Here is a 25575-nt window from a genome sequence, read left to right on the forward strand (position 1 = left end):
AATACGAATTGTAATTCGTCACATGTTGTACGAAATGAGTGACGGACATCCACAAGTTAATAATTACCATACGAAACGTAACATATAATAAATACTAAGATAATTTAAGTATTTGCAAAATAACGTACAAAATAATACAAAATGCTCTGAAACCAGGTTGTTCATTCGAGTTTCTACAATCACTGTGTGGGAAAGACCGACAGACAAAAAAAAGACCGACAGAGGCATTTCAAGGGTGCCCGCTCGGCTACGCAACGCTGGGATAATCATTAATTAAAACGTCAACATAATGACATTGTATCTCGACCATATCTTTGGCAGAGTGCATGGCGAATGCCCACGACGTTCGTAAGACAAAATGCTCAATAAGTAGTCAACTCCGTTAGGTCCCACAAAAGCGGCTTGCGAAGCAGCAGGGACTATCTCTAACGTGACCTAAACACTCGTTTCTGTTTTGTAAATTGATATTGATTGATGGCTTACGAAACAACCCGGGAAAACTATGCATTCTTTTCCTAGAAAACCGTTCCGCCCACGTGCCCTTTGACCAAGATTCTATCAGTAGTAAACTTTTAGTGTAAACCAACAAAATGTATTCTCCATAGTGAGGGTCTTTTTACTGACATCAAGTGGGCACAAACCATTCTTCTGTTGTAGACTATGTCAACGGAGCTGAATGACTGCATAATTGCATGCCAAGTCATGCGCTACTGTATATGTCCTGGGACATTTGAACCTTACGAACTGTTCAGTCTATCAGGCATCCACAAGTGTGAAAATCCAAGTGTGTAAACTGAATTTGCTTGTAATACAGTGGCTGGTAAGGTTGACCTGTGAACATTAATCTAGTGCCACAAACACACACTTTGTCTTGTAACTGTTGCTATAATTTAACATACATCAACTAAACTAAAATGTTATTACCTTAAAGTAAATTTGGCACACACAAAAAAAAATGGTAGACTAACGCTGATAGAAAGATGTCAAATTATCCCCAAAATCTTTCTCTCATGTTCATCAGTTACCCTACTGATATCAGATTTTCTGGATATAGGAAACAAGTCTGACTAGGGTCAGAAGAAGGCTAAATACATGATCCTCATAGGCTGCCTACCAGTTATTTCAATTTTCTTTAACTTTTACTGTGTAATACATGTTCATTTATTACAAATGTTTGTACCTTGCATTTTGTATAGTTTGAGGGAATTTAAAGACTTGACTTAGATATAGATGTGTGATCACATGCAATTACACATTAAATATGTATTAAAGTATTGATGTGGAGTCAGAAGCTGCTTGCAATTAATTGCAGTGATTATTTTATTAAGCAGCCTAAATATTTTCTATATAAAAAAAAGGTAATTCCCTCTACATAAATCTCTACCTTCTTTACGTCACTGAACCAAATTGTATAAGAACCGATCACGTGGGGCCACGTGTAAGGTCCGTGTAGGCTACATTTTAACCGTTTCAGGGTTTTGGTAACACTTTCGTAAGCACACTGATCATTATAGCTCCTCCCTTGGTGATCTTCTGTCGAGTGGCGAGTATATATACAGACAGTAATAAGAGATGGACATGATGCTCTATTTCTTGACTCCACATCTGTCACGCATTGTCTTCCAATTCATAAGATGTCGTATGTTGCAATCACCGGGAATACACATGTGGAAGAGCCACTGCAATGCCACAATATTGCAGTGGTAAAGAATAACGAGTTTCATTTAGTTCAAGTCAATGGTACATGGAATCGCAAATCGGTAAAGAATTTTAATAAAAACTTGAAAGGTCGCGTATCAGCTGCCAAAATGTGAGTAAAAACTTTTATTAAAATATAATTAAGGTCTGCAATTGATTAAGATGAATTAAAACGTTATAAGGTATAAAAGGTATAACAAATCTGGTTTATGGTTTATACATCTAAATTCGTTCTTTCTTAGATCCACTAGACAGTGATATACAGTGAATATTTCTTTCACCATGTGAAGAGTTGAAACGATGTTTACCTAGCCAGACAACACTATCATAGTCATTTGCAAAAACATTTCTTCCACATTATTTAGCTACCACCACAGAAAAGTGAAATGGTGTGAAGTTACATTTACCCCCAGGCTTTGTGCTCCAAACATATACTGTACAATACTGTACAATCTGGCAACTCAAACAAATACATCATGTTCCAGTTATGAGAGCACCACGGAGCAAGGCACCTCCTGGACAGTGATCAGTCCCATCGTCTTCACCTACAAGGTGATTGAGTCCCTGGGCCTGCTGGACCCCAGCAACGACACCTTGCTCCTGGGCCACATCAGGGACCCCCAGCAGCAGGAGGCCCTGAGGAGCAGCATCAGCACCAAGCCCCTGAGGCGCTTCGTGGTCATGGACCAGACCGTCTACAACCTCTATGGCTGCCAGCTCACAGACTACTTTGAGGCTCGTAATGTTCTCTACAGGATCCTGCCCTTGACCACCACAGAGGAAAACAAGTCCATGGAGCTGGTGATGAAGATCCTGGCGGAGGTCCATAAGTTCTCCCTGGACAGACGCACAGAGCCCATCATTGCTATTGGCGGAGGGGTCTGCCTGGACATCGTGGGCCTGGCGGCTTCCCTGTACAGGAGACGCACCCCCTATATCCGTGTCCCTACCACCCTCCTCTCCTATGTCGATGCCAGCGTGGGGGCAAAGACTGGGGTGAACTTTGCCAACTGTAAAAATAAGCTGGGTGGCTACATCCCCCCAGTGGCTGCTTTCCTAGACCTGTCCTTCATTCAAACTGTTTCCCGAAGACACATCTCCAATGGGCTGGCCGAAATGTTAAAGGTAGAGTAGCAATGCCTGACAGCAACACATATGGATTGGATATATGACTGTACATGAACTTAAAAATAGAATCCTTAATTTAAACAAAAACAAAGCGGTCACCCCGCCTGTGTTTTGGTAAAAAGCTGAGGGATGTAACCCCTCGTAAATTCATAGACCCGGCTATGGATGCAAGGACTGACCATCCATGATATCAAACTTATAGTTTTAACCATGTTTTGAGGCTATACAGTGTTTGTTGATATTTACATTGTTTACAAACATTGGAGCTTGCATTTTGGGCTCTGATGGGTTACGACAGTTGAACTAAGCTCATGAAGCATTTATAAGTTATATTCTTTTTAAAAAATCAATGGGTATACAGTGGGGAGAACAAGTATTTGATACACTGCCGATTTTGCAGGTTTTCCTACTTACAAAGCATGTAGAGGTCTGTAATTTTTATCATAGGTACACTTCAACTATGAGAGACGGAATCTAAAACAAAAATCCAGAAAATCACATTGTATGATTTTTAAGTAATTAATTTGCATTTTATTGCATGACATAAGTATTTGATACATCAGAAAAGCAGAACTTAATATTTGGTACAGAAACCTTTGTTTGCAATTACAGAGATCATACGTTTCCTGTAGTTCTTGACTAGGTTTGCACACACTGCAGCAGGGATTTTGGCCCACTCCTCCCTACAGATCTTCTCCAGATCCTTCAGGTTTCGGGGCTGTCGCTGGGCAATACGGAGTTTCAGCTCCCTCCAAAGATTTTCTATTGGGTTCAGGTCTGGAGACTGGCTAGGCCACTCCAGGACCTTGAGATGCTTCTTACGGAGCCACTCCTTAGTTGCCATGGCTGTGTGCTTCGTGTCGTTGTCATGCTGGAAGACCCAGCCACGACCCATCTTCAATGCTCTTACTGAGGGAAGGAGGTTGTTGGCCAAGATCTCGCGATACATGGCCCCATCCATCCTCCCCTCAATACGGTGCAGTCGTCCTGTCCCCTTTGCAGAAAAGCATCCCCAAAGAATGATGTTTCCACCTCCATGCTTCACGGTTGGGATGGTGTTCTTGAGGTTGTACTCATACTTCTTCTTCCTCCAAACACGGCGAGTGGAGTTAGACCAAAAAGCTCTATTTTTGTCTCATCAGACCACATGACCTTCTCCCATTCCTCCTCTGGATCATCCAGATGGTCATTGGCAAACTTCAGACAGGCCTGGACATGCACTGGCTTAAGCAGGGGGACCTTGCGTGCGCTGCAGGATTTTAATCCATGACGGCGTAGTGTGTTACTAATGGTTTTCTTTGAGACTGTGGTCCCAGCTCTCTTCAGGTCATTGACCAGGTCCTGCCGTGTAGTTCTGGGCTGATCCCTCACCTTCCTCATGATCATTGATGCCCCACGAGGTGAAATCTTGCATGGAGCCCCAGACCGAGGGTGATTGACCGTCATCTTGAACTTCTTCCATTTTCTAATAATTGCGCCAACAGTTGTTTCCTTCTCACCAAGCTGCTTGCCTATTGTCCTGTAGCCCATCCCAGCCTTGTGCAGGTCTACAATTTTATCCCTGATGTCCTTACACAGCTCTCTGGTCTTGGCCATTGTGGAGAGGTTGGAATCTGTTTGATTGAGTGTGTGGACAGGTGTCTTTTATACAGGTAACGAGTTCAAACAGGTGCAGTTAATACAGGTAATGAGTGGAGAACAGGAGGGCTTCTTAAAGAAAAACTAACAGGTCTGTGAGAGCCGGAATTCTTACTGGTTGGTAGGTGATCAAATACTTATGTCATGCAATAAAATGCAAATTAATTATTTAAAAATCATACAATGTGAGTTTCTGGATTTTTGTTTTAGATTCCGTCTCTCACAGTTGAAGTGTACCTATGATAAAAATTACAGACCTCTACATGCTTTGTAAGTAGGAAAACCTGCAAAATCGGCAGTGTATCAAATACTTGTTCTCCCCACTGTATATACTTATACAAGTCCAAAAATGTATGTAACAACTACAGATTCTAGCTTTAAGATACAATAATGTACTATCTGACTTTATACTGTAGAGAGCAATATACTTACATCAGTCTTAGAGAATATGGTAATGCTCATTTGGCTCTGTAGATCTGATTTATGTACTATTTCATGTAAATGTAATGTAAACGTATGCCCTACAGATGGCCTTGATGAAACACAGAGGTCTCTTTGAGCTGTTGGAGACCCACGGTCCGTTCCTGTTGGACTCCAAGTTCCAGTCTGACAGCCGTCTTCAGGGTGACAACAAAGACGCTGCCTCCGTGTCCACACGCGTGGCCATAGAAGCCATGCTAGAGGAGCTGGCCCCCAACCTGTGGGAGGACGATTTGGACAGACTGGTAGACTTTGGTCACATTATCAGCCCAGAGCTGGAAATGGTACAGGAGAATCAATTATGTTCTTCTGCAGCTTAAATAACCACAAAGCCAAATATTTACATGATCTACCGCATGTAACTGGGTTTGAACCATTATGTCACCCTGTCACGTTTGTCACCTCTTGTTCCATTTTGAGTGTAACTATGCCAAATGAGCATGGTGTCAAGTTTACTCACACCATGTTAGCTAGTGACTAGAAACGGTGTGGCTCTGTGCAACACTCCACTCTAGAGAGTGGTTTATGGATATAGTACTAAACGCTGAACACTGACCCTCTTGATTGCAGAAGGTGCTCCCATCCTTGCTGCACGGAGAGGCGGTCAACATCGATATGTCCTACATGGTGTATGTGGCCCGTGAGAGAGGCCTCATGACAGAGGAAGAAAAGCTGCGGATTATAGGCTGCATGGTGGGGCTGGAGCTGCCTGTGTGGCATCAGGACGTTACTTTGGCACTGGTGCAGCACTCACTTTGTGAGAGGCTGAAGCACTCTGGTGGACTGGTCAGGATGCCTCTACCCATTGGCCTAGGGCACGCAGGTAAGGAGATAGAAATTCATTTGTCAATCAGAGTTCAGCACATTAACAAAGATAAAAAATGCATATATTTTCAAAGATGGTGTTAACAATCCCGTTCCTCTCTCCATCTGCAGAGATCTTCAATGACACGGGTGATGAAATTCTGTACAGAGCGTTTGAGAAGTGGTGTGATGAGCAGCGACTACAGTGACCTGAACTGGTCCAAAGACTTTGTATTGCTGTAGATGATTTATGTTGAATGATTGAAATGATTGAAACAAGGATGTGTCATTTCTGCATGATATCTGGAATGCTCAACAACTTTTCATAGTTGTAGATGATATTTGATGGTGCTGTTGATTTTTCAGATTGACTTGATTTGATTGGAAATAGCATGTCCTGTCTTGTCATATTGAACAAAACCAACCTCTCACAGTTTTACTACTACATTACAAAAAGGGATTTTCATCAAAACTGTATGTTTTTTATGACTTTGTATTGCTATTGATGTTTTTAATGTCACTTTTTCTTCTCCATTAAATCATTTTGCAGAACTTAATCACTTTTGTCTTACATACATAATTACAAACACATTTTTAAAGCACAATGCACTTTAATATTGTACAAAATATGTATATTGAGGCTCAGTAAATGCATTCTAAACTATCCCTAACTTTTCTGAAATGAAAGGTACTTGTTCCAGAGCTCCACTGATACTGCACTGTATAATGTTTTCAGCTTGCCTGCCACCTAAGATAACACAATGATAGACAGTACAAAAAATCACTTCATACCTCTGACCCTTGTACACGGGTCCAGCAACCACATGATTAGAGCAAGTAGAGAACTAAGTGGCACAACACAATAAATAATAACATTAATATTCAGGTTAGGTCAGATAAAGGACTCAGAAGACATGAAATAGGGAATGTGTTGGTTACATCAACTACATTATTTTATAAATGGGATAGCTCCTACAGTCAACCATATAGTGGTCTTATAGAAAGTTATATTAGGAAATAATATTAGTAATTATAAAGTAATATTAGGGATAGTATTTCAGCACTCTGACATACAAGAACAATGCTGGCAGGTGCTCCTTCTGAGCTAAATATCTGTTTGAACTGTTCAAAATATTATCTTCATGTCCAATACAACTTTGTATGGGATAAGAGCACAGATGCAAATTATATGGTAATAGCCAGGGGAATCAAAATAAAATGGATTCACTTAATTTAATACTTAAGTAAAGACCTATTCATTACAAAAATTAAAAATAATCACAACATTTTTATATTTACAGTGTCGTTTTGTACAAATATCTTCACTTTAGCTATCACCATGTAGGAAACAAAAAAAAATGGCATTAAAAGATCATTCATTGTTCCTGCAAGTTGTTCCTTATTCGCAAAAATAAAGTTGTGGCTTTCAAACCATTGCTTCTGAATTTAATTTAAGTGTAACAAGTCTTAGCTCATCTTAAATGCTTAGTACAATGTTATTATCAGTTAATTAACAAAGTATTCAACTAAATATATATTTCTGTATGATATCATATACTGTAATAAACAAATGTTTTAAACTCTAATTTAACAAATAGTCATGATATGAAAAAAATATCAAATCTTGTCATGTTATTGTGCACTTCCTCTCAAATAATTCACCCATGAAAAGTTAATCTTATTTTACAGTAAATCTCAGCAGCCAGTTTAGGAGTAGAGTAGCCTAATCTGAACCGTCAGATTTGGTTCCAGACAGAAACACAATGACATTGTAAAACAAACCAAAGCAAAAGACAGAATGTCTGTAGACAAGGTAAGGAAAGCTGGAGGACATCTTAGGATGCCAGCAGAGAAGTGTCTCATGGAATAGATCATAGCAAAACCTAGTAATAACAATAACAGTAATAACAATATGCTAAAATGTGAGTGTGACTTGAGCTCGTGGGCAGTGCTAACAACCATGATTATTCTCCTCCATGCTTGAGCTGCTGCTACGCCTGCTGCTGCTGTTGGAGGCGTCTGGAGACACTGAGGACAGAAGGGATGATATGGGTGACAGGGTGTTGTCTATTATGTCCTTCAGTTTAGTGGAGGCCTTGTTGGAGCCATAGGCCCCTGGTTCCCCTGCATCCAATGGGCTGTCATTGAAGTGGATGGTGCCGTTGTTGAGGTCTAGTGTGGTGGTAGGGGACATGTCGGGGCCTGACTTCTGGTACAGGTCTGACGGACAGTCTCCTAGGATGGGCTCCTGCTTGATGGCTCGGGCCATCAGCTCAGAGGAGCAGAGGGAAGAGGACGGTACAACCGCAAGGCCATGAGCCCGCGCCTGCATCTCCAACTCCTACACAGACACACAGGAAACACAAGAACACATAGATACTTATACTGGCTATACATTTCCAGAGGATTTAAGTAGAACTTTTTTTCTTCTCAAGGTGCCCTTGTGCTATGCTCACTGGCTTCCTCTGGTGGTGCGTACCTGTATGCGCAGCATCAGATGGCGGTTGGCATGCTCCAGCCTCCTCTGTCTAAGCTCCAGCTCCTTGGCTCTCTGCTGCTCCCTCTGCAGCTTCCTGATGTAGTCCACTGAGGCCTTCAGAATGGTGCCCTTATTCCAGCGCATGTCCCTAGGGGACCGCAGTGGACAATAGTCTACAGTCAGCGTGTAGCAACTAAGCAGCTGACCCTTAAACTGCATGAACACGTATGTCCTCTGGAGGACGCCAACATTTTTGGTCGATAAACTGGGCTACTTACGGATCATTTGACTTAGGAATCAAGGTTCCAAGCTCTTTGATTCGATCGTTGATGTTGAACCTCCTTCTTCGTTCAACTACAGGGTGAAGAAAAGCAGAAAATAAGGAGTGAGTTATAATATAATTTGAGGACACATGAAAATCAACACTTGAGAAAATACCAATGTATCCCAAATAACTGATTACTCCTCTTTGCCGAAGAAACTCACTTAAGTTGTGATTGTCCTTTTTTTGTCTCTCCTTGGCCATCGCTCGGACCTCAGCTTCTGGACGGAAGGGAAACACTTTTGAGTGACAAGTGAAGGTGTCTTATTTCATACATACTCAAGATGGTTACAACCCTTTTCTAGCTAAACACCATTAATGTAACCCATTGGGTATCTTAACTACATTTCTACTGATACATAGATCTAATTTGTCAAAATACACAAACTACTTTACAGAGGCAATTGTAAATAACTGCCTTTAATGCTGCATTTAATATCACAAAAATATCCAATCTGAATCCCCACTGATATTTTAGTTCAGGTACGTTAGTGAGCCACCATGAAAATAGTTTAATAATGTATTTCAAAAAAGGAAATAAACAATGGTTTGAAAATGTGAAAATCTAGTGACAACGTACCAACAGGGAAGCCCTCAGGCCTTTGGTAGTTGTCAAACTGGCCACAGGATGCAGTCTTGTCAAGTATGCTCATCATGCCAGGAGCTTGAGTATTGGTAGATTATTTGTAGTTTTTTATTTATTTATAGCTAACGGTATGTTATGCATTTTACAAATTGCACACAATATTGACGCATTTATGCTTCTTTAACTGTTAGTATTAGTATATTATTAGTATACTATTGGTATATCACTACGATGGTTTCATAAACAAAGTTAAAAAATATATATTTGTGATTTGACATCGTTGACAATATTTAATATGGAGATGCTTTGCTGATGGTGTCGTGTAAATAATTGGTTATACTCGGCAGACCAAAAACGTACCTGAGAATTCCCTTTTTATGTTGGATAAACTACCAGGGCAGGAGTTACTGCTGGTAAGTCCGTGGTTTCCATACATGTCCAGAAGGTTACCAGATACAGGGAGCTGAGGAAAGGAACAGAACATTCAATGATTGCAATGCAACATGTCAGAAAGATATTGATATTCTAAAGCATGCAAAGCTGTAGTTCCTTTTCAGTAAATGTGTTGTACCGATTAGATTAGAGTGATTGCTATTGCACTTAACATTTGAAAAAGTTGTTTGTATTGGGAAGGATGTAAATTTACTGTATTTGTAATCTGGAGTCCGGGGTCCATAAAGCCAAGAATATCATCATTATAACTTGTTTCCAAGCTAATAATGTCATCAATGACATCGTCCATCTGTAATAATAAAACAAAAACATTATAAACCAACCTAAAGTACCAGATTTGTATTAAAATAATGAAAGATGTACCAGAAATCTATATGTATTTTGTACCCAGTTCGCCATATTCCTGAAATAGTTATAAATCCATTGTGAGATCAAAATGAAAAACCAGTGGGAATGGTATATGCATGGATCTCTGTGTCTTCTCTTTTATGCCTACCTCCTTCTCGCAGTTTGAGGTGAGGGTCAGCAGGGCCATGGGGCTGTTGGGGGCACTGCTGCCTGGGCCGGGGAGCATCCCGTGCTCCGGGGGCTGGCTGTGGCACTGCAGGCTGCTGGCCTGGCTGCCAGGCTTACCCCCGAGGGTGGTGGACAGGTACTGCCTCACCTGCTGCCTTTGTGCCTGCTGAATGTGGTACTTGGTGGGGTTTTCCAGATGGGTCTGCACCTTGGTGGGGGGAAATGAGAGACGTTGGAAGACGGCGGAAAATTCTTCCAAAGTTAGTTTTGTTCAGTGTCGGTAATGAGGTTCCTGGGGGTAGACCATCTTATCCTATGGAAACGTATAGTTATCCAGTGAAATGTGGCTTTGCTCTTTGTAAAATGTCTCACAATAAAGGTCTGTGAGATTCTGTGGATTGATCTTCAGATTTGAATGCATGTCTGAAGATCAACACATGGATTGTACAATCATAAACAATAAACCAAACCTTTTCAATCACAACCTCTAGTTAAATGCCCCTTACTCTCTTTTACTCAGTGACAGTGAATTATACAGTGCACTGTCATGAATACAATGCATTTATTTATGTTTGTACAAATATAATACATACATAAATATGACAATATACTAATACAAGTGACATTAACACTGATAGTAATACTACATACTGATAGAAAACCAAACCCCCAAAAAACAGTTGGTAATGGTAAAACTCACCTGGTATTGGCTGTATTCAAGCATCTCCAACATATTGTAATTTGTATGATAGTATGTATCAGATATCCCTTTTGTCTGGACAGTCAACTGTGTGGATACAAGGCTACCATGTGCAAACAAGAGGACAGGCTTGGTCAGTTTAACTTATTCAAGGCAAACCCCTCATTAGTTATACAAGTTTGGAGACGGGGAGGATACCAGGGTTCATCCTCTCTATGTTGTGTTGTTCTAGCTAAACTATGAATTTATGTCTTCACAGCGTTCATTTGACGTCAACATCTCCGTCTCACAAAGGACTCTTTCTGCTAGTGGGTTACTAGTTTCCAAATTGAAACTCGCTCACGGCTAACTAACGTTTCATCTTTAGTTCCGCTCATCTAGTATAAAACATTATTTTTTCTGAGAACCCGGAATACAATTGACACCACTGTTCCATTACAAACATTGCATAACAAAAAGATAAATCCAAAAATGTAGCAGGATTTTTAGAACAGACCATCCCACTACCAACTTTCGGATTGGTGTTACGTGTTAAACCTAGTCTCAGTGGTTCCCAAATGGTGTGCCAGGATCCACTAGTCTACTAAGTCATAGCCAGTTCCTAGTTTAAGAGGTGACTAGGGTTAAAAAGACTAGGGGATCACAAATTCAGTTTAAAATGGATCACAGGCATGGCACAAAAGTAGAATCACTGCTGGTTTGACACCTTTGAAATATGACATTATCAGAAACAAATATTACTGTTTAATTAGGAAGATGAATATATGTCAATACAGTTTAATAGTTGATCTAGACCATTAGACCTGTATGCCAATAAAGTTCAACCCTGCTATGAAAAGTTTGTTACATTTTATCTGGCTTTCAGAAGACACGTGCCCATTCATGTTTCCAAAACCATGTAAAATATGAAAAAATAAAAGACACTGTAAGTAGTTGTATCTAACACAAGGGCTAACTGTACTGTATATAAATCAGTTGAGATCCCTATCAACCGAGAATATTATCTCATCCTCACACCCTTGTATAGGAAGATCATTTGTTTTGACATATTTTGGTCTGTCTCTATGAGCAGAGTACCAACTGGGATTTCCAAAAAGCAAAAAAAACTAAAAAGTTATTAGATCATTTATAGAGCTATTCTGTCACATTCCTGACCTGTTTTCTGTTGTTTTTGTATGTGTTAGTCGGTCAGGGCGTGAGTGTGGGTGGGCATTCTATGTTATGTGTTTCTATGTTGGTTAATGGGTGACCTGATATGGTTCTCAATTAGAGGCAGGTGGTTTTCATCTCCTCTGATTGAGAACCATATTAAGGTATGTGGTTTCACATTGTTTGTTGTGGGTGGTTGTCTTCCGTGTCTGTGTATGTTGAGCCACAGGGACTGTTTCGGTTTGTTTGTTCGTTCGTTCGGTTTTTGTGTAGTCTATTTTCCTGTTCGTGCGTTCTTCGTGTTATGTAAGTTCTCTAGTTCAGGTCTGTCTACGTTCGTTTTGTTGTTTTGTATTTTCCGAGTGTTTCCCATATTGATTTTTCCTTAATAAATATCATTATGTCTACATATAACGACGCTGCGCTTTGGTCCAATCCCTACTCCTCTTCGTCCGAAGACGAGGAGGACAACCGTTACAGAACCACCCACCAAACAAGGATCAAGCAGCTTGAGAACCAGCAGCAGCGGCCAAAAAAACAGGACTCGTGGACTTGGGAGGAAATATTGGACGGAAAGGGACACTGGGCTCAACCAGGAGAATATCGCCGCCCCAAAGCTGAGCTGGAGGCAGCGAAAGCAGAGAGGCGGCGTTTTGAGGAGCTAGCTCGGAAGCAGGAGAAGGATCTGGGCTACACTATGTGGGAGGAGATCGACAGGTGGGCGATCGACCCAGGGCGAATGCCGGAGCCCGCCTGGGATTCTCTGGCGCAGTGCGAGGAGGGATACCGGCGAATGGAGGCAGCACGACGACGCGGTAGGAAGCCTGTGAGTAAACCCCAAATATTTCTTGGGGGGAGGCTAAAAGGGAGAGTGGCGAAGTCAGGTAGGAGACCTGCGCCTACTCCCTGTACTTACCGTGGAGAGCAAGAGTACGGGCAGACACCGTGTTACGCAGTAGAGCGCATGGTGTCTCCTGTACGCGTGCATAGCCCGGTTCGGTACATTCCAGCTCCACGTATCGGCCGGGCTAGATTGAGCATTGAGCCAGGTGCTATGAAGCCGGCTCAACGCGTCTGGTCTCCAGTGCGTCTCCTCGGGCCGGCTTACATGGCACCAGCCTTACGCATGGTGTCCCCGGTTCGCCTACATAGCCCGGGGAGGGTTATTCCACCTCCCGGCACTGGTCTGGCGACGGGGAGCATACAACCAGGTAAGGTTGGGCAGGCTCAGTGCTCAAGGGAGCCAGTACGCCTGCACAGTCCGGTATTTCCGGCGCCACCTCCCCGCTCCAGCCCAGTACACCCAGTGCCTACACCACGCACCAGGCTTCCTGTGCGTCTCCAGAGCCCTGTACGCACTGTTCCTTCTCCCCGTACTCGCCATGATGTGCGTGCCCTCAGCCCGGTACCACCAGTGCCGGTACCACGCACCAGGCCTATAGTACGCCTTGAGAGTCCAGTGTGCCCTGTTGTTGTTCCCCGCACTAGCCTGATGGTGCGTGTCCTTAGCCCGGTACCTCCAGTTCCGGTACCACGCACCAGGCCTACAGTGCGTCTCAGCCGGCCAGAGTCTGCCGTCTGCCCAGCGGCACCTGAACTGCCCGTCTGCCCAGCGGCGCCTGAACTGCCCGTCTGCCCAGCGGCGCCTGAACTGCCCGTCTGCCCAGCGGCGCCTGAACTGCCCGTCTGCCCAGCGGCGCCTGAACTGCCCGTCTGCCCAGCGGCGCCTGAACTGCCCGTCTGCCCAGCGGCGCCTGAACTGCCCGTCTGCCCAGCGGCGCCTGAACTGCCCGTCTGCCCAGCGGCGCCTGAACTGCCCGTCTGCCCAGCGGCGCCTGAACTGCCCGTCTGCCCAACGCCGTCTGAACAGCCAGGGCCAGCCAGAGCCGTCAGCCAGCCATGGCCAGCCAGAGCCGTCAGCCAGCCATGGCCAGCCAGAGCCGTCAGCCAGCCATGGCCAGCCAGAGCCGTCCCTCAGCCATGGCCAGCCAGAGCCGTCCCTCAGCCATGGCCAGCCAGAGCCGCCGTCCCTCAGCCATGGCCAGCCAGAGCCGCCGTCCCTCAGCCATGGCCAGCCAGAGCCGCCGTCCCTCAGCCATGGCCAGCCAGAGCCGCCGTCCCTCAGCCATGGCCAGCCAGAGCCGCCGTCCCTCAGCCATGGCCAGCCAGAGCCGCCGTCCCTCAGCCATGGCCAGCCAGAGCCGCCGTCCCTCAGCCATGGTCAGCCAGAGCCGCCGTCCCTCAGCCATGGCCAGCCAGAGCCGCCGTCCCTCAGCCATGGCCAGCCAGAGCCGCCGTCCCTCAGCCATGGCCAGCCAGAGCCATCCCTCAGTCCGGAGCCGCCGTCCCTCAGTCCGGAGCCGCCGTCCCTCAGTCCGGAGCCGCCGTCCTTCAGTCCGGAGCCGCCGTCCCTCAGTCCGGAGCCGCCGTCCCTCAGTCCGGAGCCGCCGTCCCTCAGTCCGGTGCTGCTCCTTATCCCGGTGCTGCCCCTTATCCTGGTGATGCCCCTTATCCTGGTAATGCCCCTTATCCTGGTAATGCCCCTTATCCTGGTAATGCCCCTTAATTTAGGTGGGTTTATTTGGAGGGTGGTCATTGGGAGGGGGATACGTAAGCTGGGATTGACTATGGTGGGGTGGGGACCTCGCCCAGAGCCTGAGCCACCACCGTGGTCAGATGCCCACCCAGACCCTCCCCTAGACTTTTGGTGGTGCGTCCGGAGTAGAGCAGAGTACCAACTGGGATTTCCACAAAGCAAAAAAAACTAAAAAGTTATTAGATCATTTATAGAGCTATTCTGTCACGTTCCTGACCTGTTTTCTGTTGTTTTTGTATGTGTTAGTCGGTCAGGGCGTGAGTTTGGGTGGGCATTCTATGTTATGTGTTTCTATGTTGGTTAATGGGTGACCTGATATGGTTCTCAATTAGAGGCAGGTGGTTTTCATCTCCTCTGAGAACCATATTAAGGTAGGTGGTTTCACATTGTTTGTTGTGGGTGGTTGTCTTCCGTGTCTGTGTATGTTGCGCCACAGGGACTGTTTCGGTTTGTTTGTTCGTTCTGTTTTTGTGTAGTCTATTTTCCTGTTCGTGCGTTCTTCGTGTTATGTAAGTTCTCTAGTTCAGGTCTGTCTACGTTCGTTTTGTTGTTTTGTATTTTCCGAGTGTTTCCCGTATTCATTTTTCCTTAATAAATATCATTATGTCTACATATAACGACGCTGCGCTTTGGTCCAATCCCTACTCCTCTTCATCCGAAGAGGAGGAGGACAACCGTTACATATTCATTTATACATTTTTAGTATTAAGTGTGTTACCAAAATTGTTACAAAAATCTTTACATTCTCAAATCGTACCAAAAATCCTCCCTAAAATCCACTACCAGAAATGTTAAGCTCACAACTGACCATTCTATTCTAACAAAGCTGGCCCATTATTCTGGGGCAGTCATTTAGTTAAAACTGCAGGGGTCATACCTGGAGCCAACACCTGTGACGCAGAGCAATCTGGTCTCCGAGCAAAACACATTTTATTTTACTAAAATCCATGCCATTCCATAGAGTACCACAGTATGTGTCATAATACCCATAAAACCTAGGAGTCAAACAAGGAAATGGTTCCAATCGTTTTTCCACCATACATTTTTCTCATAGGGGATTTTAGAAACACTTACAATAACGGCTGTGTTTCGAGTAGGCTTACTCTGGCGTGACATTTTGATAACCGTGTAAATCTCTCTAGGACAAGGTGACTTTTATCAATATATTCGCCTGTATCCATAAGGCAAACATAACTTATTTTAAGTGTTTCTAAAATTCCCTATGGGAAAAATGAATGGTGGAAAAACGATTGGTACCATTTCCTGTTTGACCGCTAGGTTTTATGGGTATAATGACACCTCCACTATGGGGCTCTACTTAGTATGAAATGTTACTTTATCTTAGGTTACATTACATTAGCTTACTAATGTAATAGTGGTCGTACAATATAATACGAATTGCAGGATGTATAGTATCCTACGTCTTGATTGTTTAATATGATATATTATGTTTTACTGCTTTAGTGTGATATATTACGCTCTACTGCTTTAGTGTGATATGCTAGGGGGGTTAGGGTTAAGGTTAGGTTTAGGAGTAAGGTTAAAGGATTAAGGCTAGGTTAGGGGGAGGGTTAGTTAACATAAGTAGTAGCTAAAAAGTAGAAAGTAGTTGCAAAGTTGCTAAAATGCTGATATTGTCCATGATGAGATTCAAAAACGCAACCTTTGTGTTGCTAGACAATAGCGTTATATACCAACCCATCCACCCTGACCAACCACCTTCCTTTTGTTTTTGCCTTACGTAACCTATGTTCATACCAAACGCAATATATCATACTAATTTGAGTGTCCCGGATTTACGTAGGCCAATGTAATGTTATCTAACGTAAAGTAACATATCATACTAAATGGAGTGGCATGAATTTGTAAAATATAATACGTTTTGCAGAGAACTGTGCAGAGCGCTGTAGCTAAGCCTATCCTAGTCTAATGTTGCAGACAACTCCTCCCTCTCGCACTTAATATTTGTAATTAGACTCTCTTCTCTATCTACCTGTCAAAAACTCCCTGCACCCTTAAGCGCATACAGGGGGCTGCAAGACATTGCTTTCACATAATATGGTATTACTTGCCCTTTGAGCCATAAACACCATATGCTACACTAGTTGAGATGTAGTTCTTAGAAATAACCTTTAAAAAAGAGACCTGAACCTTGAAAATAAAAATGGAGATCCATAACATTAACATTGAATGTCCTTTTCTAATCTAGGAACTTCTGTTTGGCAACCTGTTCAACGCTGTACACCATTACATCAAAAGGACCAACATTGTTCTGAATGGGTCTAAGTGTAAACTGAGAATGTACATTTATACTCTTGGGAGAAGATAATTACATTATTTGCTAATCACCAATAAATGTGTATTTCTCTGACAGAAGAATCCAAAGAGATGAGGATACAAGACACTAAACTTCTTGTCGGGACATGCATATTTCCGAATTACATACTACCAATTACATACTTATGTAACTGACTAGAGGAGCATTCAAAAGGATGATGCTAACAGTGCCAGTTCTCAGAACAATTCCACAGATGTGGTCTATGAATGAGGTGACGAAGTTGGCGAACGAACTGCTTAGCCATGAGTCCAAATTGATGAGGATCCTCACATGAGATAAAGCGATATCAATAGCCCTCTCACAAACATGATGGATTAACATACCCTCTTAAACCCTAAACATAGAGAGCCCATCTAACAGATCTAGGGAGAGCGATGTTACCCGTAATGTTATCCGTAATGTTCCCCTAATGTTTGAGTGTCCAGTTTTCCGTTAGTTAGGGTAACATAAAACATTCTGAGAACCTTTTTAGCATGTTTTAGTGTTAAAGGTAGGAGAACATTCCCTTAATGCCAAACAGAACTTATCTAGAACGTGGTTACAACAGTAATGCTCTAGGCAACTTTTATGGGACATTCATGTGTCCAGTATTCTGAGGGTTAGGAGAATATTCCCTAGCCACTCTCCCAATAATGTATATCTCTAGGACGTGTTTATTGGGCTAGTGATAGTTGTGCCCTGTCCAGAAGAAACCCTAACCCCTTCTCCCTAGGCACGTGTAGATCTGAAACGACTTGATAGGTGTAAGCAATAGGGTGATGTCACGTTCTGACCATAGTTATTTTGTATTTTCTTTGTTTTAGTGTGGTCAGGGCGTGAGTTGGGTGGGTATTATCTATGTTTTATGTTTCTATGTGGGGTTTCTCGTTTGGCCTGATATGGTTCTCAATCAGAGGCAGGTGTTAGTCATTGTCTCTGATTGGGAACCATATTTAGGTAGCCTGTGTTCTATTGTGTTTTGTGGGTGGTTGATTTCAGTCTTTGTGTGTCTGCACCAGATAGAAATGTTTCGGTTTTCACTTTTGTTGTTTTGTATTTGAAGTGTTCTGTTTGTTGATTATTATTAAATTAAGATGAACACTAACCACGCTGCGCTTTGGTCCTCTCCTTCCACCGACGAAAGCCGTTACAGGTGAATGCACTTTGAATTAAATCTCAGCTCTGTTAAAAGTACACTCAAGAAAAGATTTTATTGATCATAGTGATTCAGGAGTATCATTAAAACAGGTTAATATGCCTGTTTTAATGACATTAAACAAAATTAAACAACTACACAGAAAGCCCATAAATAGCAGAAATAAGTACTGTGAACTAAGAGGCTATAAGTTCAAATCCCAGGATAGGTTGAATAATAATTACTAATTGAACATGCATCATGTATGTCAAACATGTAACTTGAAAACACTGTATCTTATAAGCACTGTGCGTATGAGTATCCCTAACCTGGAAAACAGACAAAGAGCTGTGAATCGATCAGTGGTTCGCCAATCAGGGCCTTGATTGGCTCGGCAACAGTAATAAGACGTGATGTGTATTGATTTATTTTTGGACACAAATGTTCTTGCAATGTTCACGTGTCTAGAACATGAATATCTTATGTTCTGTGTATGTTTGGTGGGACATTGATAGAATATTTTCCTAACCCTTGTACCCTTGTACACATGAATGTTCTTGCAACTTTCCCATGAAACATGTCTAGATCATTAATGACTTAAGTTCTGAGAACATGGTAACCATGTTTTGGGTAAGTTCTATTTGACATTAAGGTAATGATCTCTTCGAAACATTTCAGGCACACCACATTAGTGACCAAATGAGACTCTTAATGGAACGTTCTCTAAAGTTCTCACAGTATGACATCTTTGTTGGGATTACTGGAAACCATGACTTGGAGTGGAGGAGAGGCCTTCCAGATAGCGATAGAGAGGTGAAGTACACACAGGGGAAGTGCCCTACGGCCAGGCAGAAATATGAAGCGATTTCAGTGCCAACAGAAATTGTTTTTGAAAAAAATATATTCAACTTCTTAGATGCATTCAGATTCAGTTTTCAAATTCAGTTCTCTAAATGTAGTTTCCAAACCAGAGACAACATCCTGGTACTTTGCCAGCCAGGAAAGGTAGAGGAGAACAGATCGAATCAAACACTCACTGTGGTCATCAGAAGCTTCTGGCGGTTTCTGAAGCCAATGTGGCATGTTTAATTTATTTTCCTGCTATGAATTTGGCTCTAGCATTTGAACCGTTTTGGCTATGAAGCTAAGACTCTCTGGAACATGGACGTGCCTTCTATTTCCGTCTATGGTGATCACAGGTGGTGTTAGAAGGGAGTGTCACAACAACAAAAATGGCCCACATAAGAATATAGTTGAAAAGCCCTGTCATGGCCCTTCTAAGGATAGCCGTTCCACTCCTTATTAAATCTTGCTCTTGACACTAACTGGGTTCGAACCAGGTCTCCTGCATGTCAAGAACTGTGTTAGTAGAGCTGGGATGATAGACCAAAAATTATCAACACCACCATACCGATCACTTAATATGAATATATGTCGCCTTAGAAAGGTTCATGAAATCAATAATAAGGTTCATGAAATCAATAACTTGCTAACATCAGACAACATTCATAAATTAGCCATTTCTGAAACTCATTTAGATAATTCATTTGATAATACAGCAGCAGCAATACAATAATATCCCATATCCCAGAGACAGGATTGCTTATGGGGGAGGTGTTGCTGTATATATTCAGTGCCATATCCCTGTCATATATTCAGAGCCATATCCCATATCCCAGTCCAATCCCTGTACCCTTTTCAGAATATCAGTCTGTCCCTGATGTTTTTCCTGGAGAGAAGTGGCTTCTTTGCTGCCCTTCTTGACAGCCTTCTTAACAACAATTGAACCGCTCTCCTTGAAGTTCTTGATGATCCGATAAATGGTTGATTTAGGTGCAATCTTACTGGCAGCAATATCCTTGCCTGTGAAGCCCTTTTTGTGCAAAGCAATGATGACAGCACATGTAACCTTGCAGGTAACCATGGTTGATAGAGGATGAACAATGATTCCAAGCACCACCCTCCTTTTGAAGCTTCCAGTCTGTTATTCGAACTCAATCATCATGACAGAGTGATCTCCAGCCTTGTCGTCGTCAACACTCACACCTGTGTTCACGAGAGAATCACTGACATGATGTCAATTGGTCCTTTTGTGGCAGGGCTTAAATGTAGTGGAAATGTTTTGGGGGATTCAGTTCATTTGCATGGCAAAGAGGGACTTTTAATTGCAATTAATCTGATCACTCTTCATAACATTCTGGAGTATATGCAAATTGACATCATACAAACTGAGGCAGCAGACTTTGTGAAATTTTTTATTTGTTTCATTCTCAAAACCTTTGGCCATGACTGTAGAGTATATACAGCATTCTAGTCAAGTCCATCCGATTCAACTATTGCTGTACATATACTATTCTATGTACAGTTGAAGTCTGAAGTTTACATACACCTTAGCCAAATACATTTAAGCTCAGTTGTTCATATTTCCTGACATTTAATCCTAGTAAAGATTCCCTGTCTTAGGTCGGTTAGGATCACCACTTTATTTTAAGAATGTGAAATGTCAGAATAATTGTTCAGAGAATGATTTATTTCAGATTTTTCTTCTTTCATCACATTCCCAGTGAGTCAGAAGTTTACATACACACAATTAGTATTTGGTAGCATTGCCTTTAAATTGTATAACTTGGGTCAAACGTTTTGGGAAGCCTTCCGCAAGCTTCCCACAATAAATTGGGTGAATTTTGGCCCATTCCTCCTGACAGAGCTTGTGTAACTGAGTCAGGTTTGTAGGCCTCCTTGCTCGCACACGCTTTTTCAGTTCTGCCCACAAATTTTATATAGGATTGAGGTCAGAGCTTTGTGATGGCCACTCCAATACCTTGACTTTGTTGTCCTTAAGCCATTTTGCCACAACTTGGAAGAATGCTTGGGGTCATTGTCCATTTGGAAGACCCCTTTGTGACCAAGCTTTAACTTCCTGACTGATGTCTTGGGATGTTGCTTCAATATATCCACATAATTTTCCTACCTCATGATGCCATCTATTTTGTGAAGTGCACCAGTCCCTCCTGCAGCAAAGCACTCCCACAACATGATGCTGCCACCCCTGTGCTTCACGGTTGGGATGGTGTTCTTCGGCTTGCAAACCTCCCCTTTTTCCTCCAAACATAACGATGGTCATTATGGCCAAACAGTTCTATTTTTGTTTCATCAGACCAGAGGACATTTCTCCAAAAAGTACAATCTTTGTGGGCACCTGCTCGTGGAACATCTCATTCCAAAATCATGGGCATTAATACGGAGTTGGTCCCCCGTTTGCTGCCTCCACTGTTCTGGGAAGGCTTTCCACAAGATGTTGGAACATTGCTGCGGGGACTTGCTTCCATTCAGCCACAAGGGCGTTAGTGAGGTCAGGCACTGATGTTGGGCGATTAAGCCTGGCTCACAGTCGGCGTTCCAATTCATACCAAAGGTGTTTGACGGGGTTCAGGTCAGGGCTCTGTGCAGGCCAGTCAAGTTCTTCCACACCTATCTCGACAAACCATTTCTGTTTGTGCATGGGGGCATTGTCATAAAGTTGGAAGCATAAAATTGTCTGGAATGTCATTGCATGCTGCAGAGTTAAGATTTCCCTTCACTGGAACTAAGGGGCTTAGCCCGGACCATGAAAAACTGCCCCAGACCATTATTCCTCCTCCACCAAACTTTACAGTTGGCACTATGCATTGGGACAGGTAGCGTTCTCCTGGCATCCGCCAAACCCAGATTTGTACATCGGACTTCCAGATGGTGAAGCGTAATTCATCACTCCAGAGAACGTGTTTCCACTGCTCCACCGCTTCAGCACTCGGCGGTCCTGTTCTGTGAGTTTGTGTGGCCTACCACTTCACGGCGGAGCCGTTGTTTTTGTTTCCACTTTACAATAACAGCACTTACAGTTGACCGGGGCAGCTCTAGTAGGACAGAAATTTGATAAATTGACTTGTTGGAAAGGTTGGGCATCCTGTGATGGTGCCACGTTGAAAGTCACTGAGCTCTTTAGTATGGGCCATTCTACTGCCAATGTTTGTCTATGGAGATTGCATGGCTTTGTACTTGATTTTATACACCTGTCAGCAATGGGTTTGGCTGAAATAGCCGAATCCACTAATTTGAAGGGGTGTCACATACTTTTGTCCATGTAGTGTATCTATCTAATAGAACTCAGAGGGTTTTCTTTAATGGAAGCTTATCTAATGTCAAACATGTAAAGTGTGGTGTACCACAGGGCAGCTCTGTAGGCCCTCTACTCTTTTCTGTTTTTACCAATGACCTGCCACTGGCATTAAACAAAGCATGTGTGTCCATGTATGCAGATGATTCAACCATAAACACATGAGCAACCACAGCTAATGAAGTCACTGAAACCCTTAACAAAGAGTTGCAGTCTGTTTTGGAATGTAATAAACTGGTGCTGAACATCTCTAAAACTAAGAGCATTGTGTTTGGTAGAAATCAATCCCTAAGTTCTAGACCTCAGCTGAATCTGGTAATGAATGGTGTGGCTGTTGAACAAGTTGAGTAGACTAAATTACTTGTGTTACTTTAGATTGTAAACTGCCATGGTCAAAACATATAAATTCAATAGTTGCAAAGATAGGGAGAGATATGTCCGTATTAAAGAGATGCTATGCTTTTTTGATACCACACTCCACAAAGCAAGTCCAGCACACTCTAGTTTTATCTTATCTTCATTATTTTCCAGTCATATGGTCAAGTTCTGCAAAAAAATACCTAGTTATGCTGCAGCTGGCCCAGAACAGAGCCGCACGTCTTGCTCTTCATTGTAATCAGAGGGCTAATATTAATACTATGCATGCCAGTCTCTCTTGGCTAAGAGTTGAGGAAATACTGACTGCGTCACTTCTTGTTTTTATAAGAAATATTAATGTGTTGGAAATTCCAAATTGTTTGTATAGTCAACTTGCACACAGCACTGACACACACACTTACCCCACCAGATATGCCACTAGGGGTCTTTTCACAGTCCCCAGGTCCAGAACAAATTCAAGGAAACATACAGTATTATACAGAGCCATGAGTGCATGGAACTCCCTTCCATCTTATATAGCGCAAGTGAACAGCAAACCTGGTTTCAAAAAACAAATAAAGCAACACCTCACAGCACAACTCCTCTCCCCCATGTGACCTACTTGTTGTGTGTATGTACTGACATTTCTGTGCAACTGATAGATGCCTAAAATGACATACCCAAATCTCAATGCCTGTAGCTCAGGACCTGAAGCAAGGATATACATATTCTTGATACCATTTGAAAGGAAACACTTTGAAGTTTGTGGAAATGTGAAATTCATGGAGCTCCACAAACTTCAAAATATAACACATTAGATCTGGGAAAAGATAATAACAAACATGCATTTTTTTCTCATCCTCTTTGAAATGCAAGAGAAAGGCCACAATGTATTATTCCAGTTTAGGCGCAATTTAGATTTTGGCCACTAGATCGCAGCAATGCACGTGCAACATTTTAGACTGATCCAATGAACCACTGCATTTATGTTCAAAATGTTGTATAAAGTCTGCCCAAATGTGCCTAATTGGTTAATTGATACATTTTCAAGTTCATAACTGTGCACTCTCCTCAAACAATAGCATGGTATTCTTTCACTGTAATAGCTACTGTAAACTGGACAGTGCAGTTAGATTAACAAGAATGTAAGCTTTCTGCCCATATCAGATATGTCTATGTCCTGGGAAATGTTCTTGTTACTTACAACCTCATGCTAATCACATTAGCGCACGTTAGCTCAACCGTCCCGTGGGGGTTAAACGTATGTAAATTATAAAGTATTTTGTCTGTAATGTCTTTTTATTTATGTGTCAGACCCCGGAAAGATTAGCTGTCGCCATTGGCGTCGGCTAATTGGGGATCCTAATAAATCAAATTAAACTTATCGCAGGCATTTTGCTGATAACGTTCATTGCAATAAGTAGCCTGTACTAGAGAAATGTCAAGTTTGAAATTGAATAAGTTTGCTAATATGTCTGATTGTTAATGGGACGGGACAATTGATGGCTTCAACCATCAAACTAGTAGTAGTAGTTTAAAGGATAGCTAAAAAAAATGTGGTGCACATTAATGTTCTAAACATATTGTCTTATTTATTGTTATCGCATCAATTCAGGCAATTTATCGCAATATGGATTTTTGTCCATATCATCCTGCCAGCCCACTTAGCTAAAGCCTATAGGGATACGTTTTTATTTATTGTATTTTTTATTTAACCTTTATTTAACTAGGCAAGTCAGTTAAGAACAACTTCTTTTTTACAATGACGGTCTACCAAAAAGCAAAAGGCCTGCAGGGATGGGGGCCTGGGATTAAAAATAAAAAATATATAAATATAGGACTAAACACACATTACGACAAGAGAGACAACACAACACTACGTAAAGAGAGACCTAAGACAACAACATAGCAAGGCAGCAACACTTGACAACACTGCGTGGTAGCAACACAACATGACAACAACATGGTAGCAACACAACATGGTAGCAGCACAAAACATGGTACAAACATTGTTGGGCACAGGCAACAGCACAAAGGGCAAGCAGGTAGAGACAACAATACATCACGCAAAGCAGCCACAACTGTCAGTAAGAGTGTCCGTGATTGAGTTTTTGAATGAAGAGATTGAGATAAAACTGTCCAGTTTGAGTGTTTGTTGCAGCTCGTTCCAGTCGCTAGCTGCAGCAAACTGAAAAGAGGAGCAACTCAGGGATGTGTATCCTTTGGGGACCTTTAACAGAATGTGACTGACAGAACAGGTGTTGTATTTGGAGGATGAGGCCTGCAGTAGATATCTCAGATAGGGATGAGTGAGGCCTAAGAGGGTTTTATAAATAAGCATCAACTAGTGGGTCTTGCGACAGTATACAAAGATGACCAGCTTACAGAGGAGTATAGAGTTCAGTGATATGTCCTATAAGGAGCATTGGTGGCAAATCTGATGGCCGAATGGTGAAGAAAGTAAGTTCATGAAGTTAATGTAAAGGACGACACGTTGCTTGCTTAACAAGTACCATTTGCCAATGATTCAGTTCATACCAAGACTCAAACTCAGGACCTCTGCCTCGCAAACACACGTGACCGCCCTCCTGAAGTGTTCCAACCCAACTTGCTATTGAAAAAGGCCTTCTTCAATTGCTCAAGGAGTGACACTTCAGGCTGATGAGTGAATTTCACAGATCTCCATCTGCTACACTAATACAATTCTTCAAGATCCAGCAAGGTTACTCATCAAAAGAGCGTAGTTTGTGATGAGAACCTTGTCTGAGGCCTGAAGACGTATTAGTTTGACGTGTTACTTTGTGTTAGGCGTGTTAGCTTCAAGTCTCCGGCAAGGATAGTGATTATAATGCTAAAATGTGTAAGACTGTGTTAGCCTGTTGAGCTAAAGCCAAGGCATTGGTCCTGTGACTTGGAAGGGGTTCTTCAAGGAGGAGGTCAAAGGGGGGCTGAAGTGTAACACAGGTGGTTTCGTGACCATGCTTGTGCGATGAGTAACTTGTCTTTGACCTGAAAAGTTGCATGTTCTGGCACACAGGAGACCTGGGTTAGTGTTTAGCCG

General features: G+C 42.5%; 2 protein-coding genes across 2 annotated transcripts; one reads left to right on the forward strand and one right to left on the reverse strand.

Annotated features, from left to right (window-relative positions):
• Positions 1 to 1508: 1508 nt before the first annotated feature.
• On the forward strand, positions 1509 to 6305 carry LOC139535570 (2-epi-5-epi-valiolone synthase-like). The gene is made up of 5 exons (XM_071335104.1): positions 1509 to 1810; positions 2184 to 2823; positions 4992 to 5228; positions 5515 to 5767; positions 5881 to 6305. Exons 1-5 carry the CDS (start codon positions 1635 to 1637, stop codon positions 5955 to 5957), a joined length of 1383 nt encoding a protein of 460 aa, XP_071191205.1. The 5' UTR covers positions 1509 to 1634; the 3' UTR covers positions 5958 to 6305.
• A 31-nt stretch (positions 6306 to 6336) lies between these two features.
• Positions 6337 to 10977, reverse strand: LOC139535571 (microphthalmia-associated transcription factor-like). The gene is made up of 9 exons (XM_071335105.1): positions 10805 to 10977; positions 10085 to 10312; positions 9782 to 9877; positions 9496 to 9598; positions 9130 to 9213; positions 8714 to 8767; positions 8506 to 8581; positions 8228 to 8375; positions 6337 to 8089 (listed from the first exon to the last, which is right to left on the reverse strand). Exons 1-9 carry the CDS (start codon positions 10835 to 10837, stop codon positions 7700 to 7702), a joined length of 1212 nt encoding a protein of 403 aa, XP_071191206.1. The 5' UTR covers positions 10838 to 10977; the 3' UTR covers positions 6337 to 7699.
• Between the last annotated feature and the right edge of the window lie 14598 nt (positions 10978 to 25575).

Source organism: Salvelinus alpinus, chromosome 12, assembly GCF_045679555.1.
Source record: "Salvelinus alpinus chromosome 12, SLU_Salpinus.1, whole genome shotgun sequence".
Taxonomy (NCBI): Eukaryota; Metazoa; Chordata; class Actinopteri; order Salmoniformes; family Salmonidae; genus Salvelinus; species Salvelinus alpinus.